The 7846-nt window shown below is 43.5% G+C and overlaps 1 protein-coding gene across 2 annotated transcripts in view; it reads right to left on the bottom strand.

Annotated features, from left to right (window-relative positions):
* Positions 1-6188: 6188 nt before the first annotated feature.
* snapc1b (small nuclear RNA activating complex, polypeptide 1b) overlaps positions 6189-7846 on the bottom strand; it is a 56869-nt gene continuing 55211 nt past the window's right edge. For both annotated transcript variants that reach the window (XM_070879473.1, XM_070879474.1), the window contains exon 10: positions 6189-7738. In XM_070879473.1, the coding sequence (XP_070735574.1) occupies positions 7710-7738 (29 nt within the window). In that variant the 3' untranslated portion in view covers positions 6189-7709. The remainder of the gene's footprint in view (positions 7739-7846) is intronic.

The raw sequence follows: 7846 nt of genomic DNA, 5'->3' as shown, positions 1-7846 counted from the left end.
GGATAGCTCTGTACTTATCAGCCAGTGTGGCCGGATTGTCGCCTGCCAGGTCGTTTGCTGTGAAGAAATGGTCGCGCCTCTCCACAAAGGCATTCCAATCATCACCATCGGTACCAAGGTTAGCCATTTTCGCGTGAAGGTCCGTAATCTCGTCGCCAATTGTTATGTCTTTGGATGCTCTGATAATTACTCCACGAGGCAATGTGTTGTACTTGAACTGTAGTGACCTTAGTCCTTTATTGCTAACTCCAGAGTGAGGATCACACCTGGTGGCCTGCCTTTTATACTAGGCCTGGCACACCTGTACAGGTAACCTACAAGTCTCGCACTGAGGTGGCACACCCTGTAATAGTACAAGCAGTAACCATGTAGGATACATGACACAACCCTGATATAATACAGTCTGATAATATTCCAAAGAGGGAAAAGAGAGGCAATTTCCAGGATCATTGCTCTGTGCGCAAATAAACAGATTAGGTTCAAAATGGCTAGTGACACAGAACAGAGTTGTGAAAAATACCATAATCTACAATAGGAAACAAAAGTCATTGTGAAAGCTAAGAGGGAGTACGAAAACAATATATAGTCAATAGATCACACATTAACAAAGAAACTGAGGCTGAGGGTGCTAAATAAATATACAGGACCATACAGTAATATGCACCCAGAATAAGGAGATTAGCGAGGAAGTAGCAGAGGAATTAACCATGGTATTGCAAAACTCTTTAGACCAGCTATGTCAAAGGAATGGAAGGTGGCACGTTAAACCTCTGCTCAGAAGGCATAAGTGTCGATCAGTTAACCTTACATCAGTAGTAGGAAAATTACAAGATCGAAGTTGGAGATAAATTAAATAAATACTTAGAAGGTCAAGGACCAATTAGAAATAGTCCATATGGTTTGGCTAACCCAATAGAACTTTTGAGAAGAATAATAGAAACTTTGCATAAATTTATAAAATACTCTGGAGGACCCAGTTTGATGTTGCACTTCAATTGTACTACATGTGGTGTCAGGCCCATGTAGTAGAGATGATCTTGTGGAGGTCACCCACTCTCTACACTGGAATCAGAATGGAGTCTAACTCCAGAGTTATATTGTCATCTTTGCATTGCTGTGAAGTGGAAACCATTTTGCAGTAACACAAAACTGACAAAATAACTGCACCCTAGGTACGACTAGACTAAACACCAAGGCCGGAATTTTTACCTTTCAATGGCAATGGGCGAACCCGGATGCTTAAGCAGCGCATTTTGCAGTGGCTTTTTAACGAAGCCACTGCATTTGCATCTGACTTCCAGGTTTCCAAACCAATTAACAGGAGCCGTCGTGATGACGTCACTGCACGAGTCCAATTCAGTGCAGGTACTTAAAGGAGCACTGCAAAGATGACAGGTGAAGGTTGGAGAGACATTGATGGGAGAATGGGTTGTTTGTAGAGGGATTGGTTTTATTGCAGAAAAAGAAGTGCAGTCTGAGTGTCTGAAATCTGCCCCTAGATTTAGTGATGCCTCCCTGGAACTCCTGCTACAAGGAGTTAGGACCACAGGGAGGTCCTATTCCCTACTGACGGGAGGAAGAGGCCAGCCTCAGACACCAAAAAGTCATGACTGGAGATAGCGCCAGAAGTGAGCATCAGGAGTGTGGTGGCGAGTATCTGGATACAGTGCAGGAAGAAATTTAATGACCTCAGGCAGTCAGGAAAGGCAAGTACAATGCCACATCCAAATGTGTGTGTGTCACCCCAACCCCATCACTCTGCCTTCCCAAGCCTACTCCTGCACAGCACTGCTCACACCAATCTACCTTGCAGGTACACCCATCATTCCCTCTATGCACCTACTCACATCCCCATCTGACCATCCACCACTGACACTCACTTCATCTTAATGCAATGTCACGCTGCTTCTCATAGTCACCCTCTACAGATGTTGCCCATCCATCCGTTCCACTTACATGAAAGCGAAATCATGCTTGACAAATCTTCTAGAATTTTTTGAGGATGTAACTGGTAGAGTGGACAAAGGAGAACCAGTGGATGTGGTGTACTTGGACTTTCAAATGGCTTTTGACAAGTTCCCACACAAGAGATTGGTATTCAAAATTAAAGCACACGGTATTGGGGGTAATGTACTGATGTGGATAGAGAACTGGTTGGCAGATAGGAAGCAGAGAGTCGGGATAAACTTGTCCTTTTCAGAATGGCAGGCAGTGACTAGTGGGGTGCCGCAGGGCTCAGTGCTGGGACCCCAGCTATTTACAATATACATTAATGATTGAATTGAAGGAATTGAGTGTAATATCTCAAAGTTTGCAGATGACACGAAGCTGGGTGGCGGTGTGAGCCGTGAGGAGGACGCCAAGAGGCTGTAGGGTGACTTGGACAGGTTAGGTGAGTGGGCAAATGCATGGCAGATGCAGTATAATGTGGATAAATATGGGGTTATCCACTTTGGTGGCAAAAACACGAAGGCAGAATATTATCTGGATGGCGGCAGATTAGGAAAAGGGGAGGTGTAATGAGACCTGGGTAACATGGTACATCAGTCATTGAAAGTTGGCATGCAGGTACAGCAGGTGGTGAAGAAGGCCTCCATAGTGATGGGATTTGAGTATAGGAGCAGGGAGGTCTTACTGCAGTTGTACAGGGCCTTGGTGAGGCCTCACCTGGAATAGAGTGTACAGTTTTGGTCTCCTAATCTGAGGAAGGACATTCTTGCTATTGAGGGAGTGCAACGAAGGTTCACCAGACTGATTCCCGGGATGGCAGGACTGACATATGAGGAGAGACTGGATCGACTGTGCCTGTATTCACTGGAGTTTAGAAGGATGAGAGGGATCTCATAGAAACACCTAACATTCTGACAGGACTGGACAGGTTAGATGCAGGAAGAATGTTCCCGATGTTGGGGAAGTCCAGAACCAGGGGACATAGTCTAAGGATAAGGGGTAAGCCATTTAAGACTGAGATGAGAAACTTCTTCACTCAGAGAGTTGTTAACCTGTGGAATTCCCAACCGCAGAGAGTTGTTGATGCCAGTTCATTGGATGTATTCAAGAGAGAGTTAGATATGGCGCTTATGGCTAAAGGGATCAAGGGGTATGGAGAGAAAGCAGGAAAGAGGTACGGAGGTGAACGATCAGCCATGATCTTATTGAATGGTGGTGCAGGCTCGAAGGGCCGAATAGCCTAGTCCTGCTCCTATTTTCTATGTTTCAATGAGTCTCACTCAAAAAGGTCTCGTTTCCCTCCTTGTAGAAGAAAGTACAGAACATTCGGGAGAGGCAGAGAGAATCGGTGGTAGCTCTCCAGGGCAGTGGTCACTTTGACAGCCACTGCTAACCTGAGTTAACAAGGTCCAATTAGCAGCCGGACTTCTTCCAGCAGGCTACAAATGTCTGTCGTGAGCTGATGCGATAGCCTGTGCCTCCTGAGGCACTAGTGTTCAGTCATGTCCAGGAAGCTGATTCTCTGCCTATATACGGTTTGTTGGGAGTATCACCCAAGGTTCACCCGTGCTCAGCCCTCTTCCCCTGTGGAGCGGCAGGTGGGGAAGAACAAGGCTGCTGCTGCTAGTGGTCATCTTGGTCCTCATCTGAGATCCAAGGTGAAACAGTTGAAACAGCACCCATGCTGATCTGACATATGACAGATGTAAATTGGAGATTAGATGCACATTCCTCCAGTGAACTGTATGACCGCCAAAGTTGCATAAATCATCTGCAAATTCCTGAAAGCAAACTCTCAGACCAAGTTTCCCTTCCTCAGGAAGCAGGCGTGAGGGCTCAGTATTTATGGGATTTTTGACTGTCACGTTCAGCCCCCTCACTTGCTGTTCTGCCCGCACTTTGCTTTCACCGGCGAGGTTGAGGAAGCCCAGGGACGCCATGGACACAATAAAAGTTCAAACCCCAGGTAAAAAAGGCTGGGAATAGCCTGTTAACCGCTTTAAATAGCTGCCCCGCCGCTCCCGAGGGGGTTTCTCGCTTGCAGCCGAACGTGCTCCAGTTAATTGCAGAAGCCGGCTTTGCTGTCAAATTCAGCGCTTTTAAACACCCACTCCCAAACTCACTCACTTTTTGATGTTAAAATTCGGTCTAAAAATCCTTGCACTTAAATTTATCCTTCTACATACATTGTGTGCAGGAGTATTACCGTACATTGAATAGCGTTACAGCATTCAAAGGCATGTCACATCCGTTCAATACCAGCATTACAAAAACACATTGAGAATCAATCAGAAACACAGACACACATTGCATCATTTTGAGGTTAACTACCATTGCCATCATTTTACAGAACATGATGTTTAGCCCAATTCCACGCCTACTTCAGCCCATGTGTTCTGGAACCCTCATCCAAGCCTTTGTTATTTGACGCAACAATTCCAATAATTTTCTGGCCAGCCTCTCATCCAAAACTTCACTGCCCGCCTCCTATCCTCCACCAAGTCCCAATCAGCCCTATCCTCGCTGGCCTACTTTGGCTCCCGCTCTCTCAATGCCTGTAAATTTAACATTCTCATCTGCATGTATAATTTTTTTGACGGCCTCGCCCCTTCTTACCTTGGCAACTGCCTCCTGCCCTAGAATCAACCCCTCCCCAAATTCTCCATTCATCCGACTCTGGCCCCTTTGGCTTGCCCCTTCCTTTACCCAGTCATTGACAAGTGTGCCTTCAGCCATCTAAGCGCTCAGTCCACAATTCATAGAAACATAGAAAATAGGTGCAGGAGATGGCCATTCGGCCCTTCGAGCCTGCACCACCATTCAATATCATGGCTGATCATGCAACTTCAGTACCCCATTCCTACTTTCTCTCCATACCCCTTGATCCCTTTAGCCATAAGGGCCATATCAAACTCCCTTTTGAATATATCTAATGAACTGGCCTCAACATCTTTCTGTGGGAGAGAATTCCACAGGTTCACAATTCTCTGAGTGAAGAAGTTTCTCCTCATCTCGGTCCTAAATGGCTTACCTCTTATTCTTAGACTGTGACCCCTCTTAATACCTCCGATTCTCCACCTTTCCTCTTTTAAACCCACCTCTTTGTCTAAGATTTTGGTCATCCTCCTTTGGCTTGCTGTAGACAGTGTTAAAGGGCTATATAAATGCAAGTTGTTGTTGTTGCCTTATTTAAGCCAACCCTCTATGTTTATGTCAGGAACAAGAGCTACTACAGGTGGACCTCAACCTTCTGCAACAACCCATAAAGACCAGCACAGAATAGCAGCAGCTGGACTGTACAGTACAATAATTCCCCACAGTACTGTCACCTGAAATACCAACCCTTGTTAACTGAAAACCCCAGTGCAAATGTAATCACTTGTTAAACCAGGGCTATTGGGATTCTCCAACATGCTGGTACAATTGCTCCCCTGCTTTGTGCTTCCACAACCAACACACCACATTCGAGGGGCACCTGGTGTTGTTCCTGTTGTCACTGACTGCACCTCGATATACCAAATAAATAAATCACTAATTGAAAGTGGTAACCATGACTACATTATTAAACACTGCTGGAAGTGGCAGAGGCAATTAGTTGTTAAAAACAAAAAACCCATATGCTACAATGTTCTCATTCAACTGCAAAAATGTTTATAGACAATTTAGGTCACAGTAAAAATAAACTAGTAGCTTGTCGCATCACAAAATTAAGTTGTAAACAATGCTATAAATGTAAACATATTCAGGAATTCATATTTAGGAGAGTCAAGGCGGTGCATTGAAATATTTGATAGACTAAGAATAGCAGGGAGTGAAGCGAGTTAGAATGAGTTTGAATCCAGTGCAAACTGATGTAATGAACATCTCTTTGTGTAACAGTAAAATTCTAGAGTTAAATCATTTTGAACAGCCGCCATCCACTTCCTATTAAGCACGAGAACACAGCATAAAAATGACTGACTGGTGCAGAAGTACAATCTCACTCAACAAGGTTGGATTTAAGAAAAAAGAAAAATGTCAAACTGGTGCAGCTGAGGATATTCTTCTCAAGCAGAGGGTGTTGGGGCACAGCACAGGGAGCTTTACTCGGCCTCGGATTGCATGATACCTGACCTGTAAGTGTCTCATGTGTTCAAAGGGAGGGAGAGGAGGCAGGGAGTTCCATTTCTCCTAACCTTACCATCTGTAACCGGATGGACATAACGCCACCGAACAAATGTTTGAGAGATTGCAAACTATTTCTTGTAAACCGGTCATGCATTCTGCTGATTTTATTAAAAGACGGTGATTCAATTTTGCTTCAGTCTCAGAAGTTTATCACATTGTATATTCTTTCTGCAGCAGTTACAGCTACTTACAATTTAAGAATTGGAAGGAAAATCAATCAAGTATAAACTGAAACAAGGACAGATGGATTGAGGGAAGGAGGGAGGGAGGGAAAGAAAGACTTGCATCTATATAGCGCCTTTCACAACCACCAGACATCCCAGAGCATTTTACAGCCAATGAAGTACTGTCACTATTGTAATGTAGGAACTGAAACCAAGATGGAGCAGTGGGGATTGGCCCGGGGGGGGGGGGGGGGGGAGAAATAGGATGACACACATGCCATATGTCCATATCACTGTTCAATGCACATTACAATTGTGGCAACAACTGCTCTCTGCCAAGACATCTACCCACACAATTTTTTTTTAAAAATCAATAAAAGTATATTGCATTACAGTAACAAATGGATTGCAACAGTATTGGGAAATATCATTTACATTATCTCAATCTTACTGGCTTATTATGCAGCCCAATAAATACATATACAGTTGTATAAATGTGCATCAATTTTAATCTGAAATGTTGACCAATCTACTGAAATTCAAAGTTGTATTGCATGTTTCATTATAACACACTGACTCTTACGTACCAAAATTGTATGAAGGGGCTACAGCTTAGGAGAGGGAGGTCATTTTTAAAATGTTAGTTGCTGATACTGAACCTTTTTAAAAATGTGGGCCAGTGTGAGCTAGCCCACTTGCATGTGCTAAGGGTTGACTAAAAGAGATGCTATTATAGTTGAGCACAGCACTGCATGCACAGGATGGAATAATGCTAAAGTGAGCAAAGATACAAGACCACAGTGACCACACTGGGTCAGCTGGAGTGATGTGCTAGTTTTGGTTTTCAAGAATCAGCTTGGACACATTGGCTTGAAACACCCCAAAAGCAATTTGTACACATCCAAAATAAAGTTTCAAAAAGCCTTGTATTGATCAGCAAGGAGCAATGCATTGATAAGTATAATACCACAGAAACAGATGAGTAGAAATAACACTTCTCCATAAGGTTGTCCAAATACCAAGTGATGAAAATCAGAAGTGATGAGAAATCAAAAGTATGCCAATCATACTTTACTATATTTAATACTGAACAGAACCCATGCATCACATGTACAGGGCTTACAAACAAATTAAGCACCTTTTTACAATTCAATACTTGGGCACAATTCAAGGCTTGTTGCAAAATGCATAGAACCAGAAAACACAAGGAATTGGTATTGATTCATTTTTACTGAAAAAGAAACAATAGCATTTTACTGTGCATTACTGAATTAGAAAACCACTGTTCAGGCTTGGTGCTTTGATCCATTTGGTTTTAACAAAGGGTAGCTTCGCTCTTGGCCACAGCATTGGAACTGCAGACGGTGCAAAGGTTAATTGTATTAGCTCAAGTTATTCTATTTCCACTTTTCAACACTATCTTCATTATTATCGTCTCCTCTTGGATGGTGGAGAATCTACAAACAAACAGAACTTTATTATAACACAAGAACATAAGAATTAGGGGAAGTAAGCCATATGGCCCCTCAAGCCTGCTCTGTCATTCAATAAGATCTTCGGCCTCA

This window comes from Pristiophorus japonicus, chromosome 4 (assembly GCF_044704955.1).
Source record: "Pristiophorus japonicus isolate sPriJap1 chromosome 4, sPriJap1.hap1, whole genome shotgun sequence".
In the NCBI taxonomy this organism is placed as follows: domain Eukaryota; kingdom Metazoa; phylum Chordata; class Chondrichthyes; family Pristiophoridae; genus Pristiophorus; species Pristiophorus japonicus.
The sequence above is the reverse complement of the archived record's forward strand: the minus strand, read 5'-3'. Positions and strand labels throughout refer to the sequence as shown.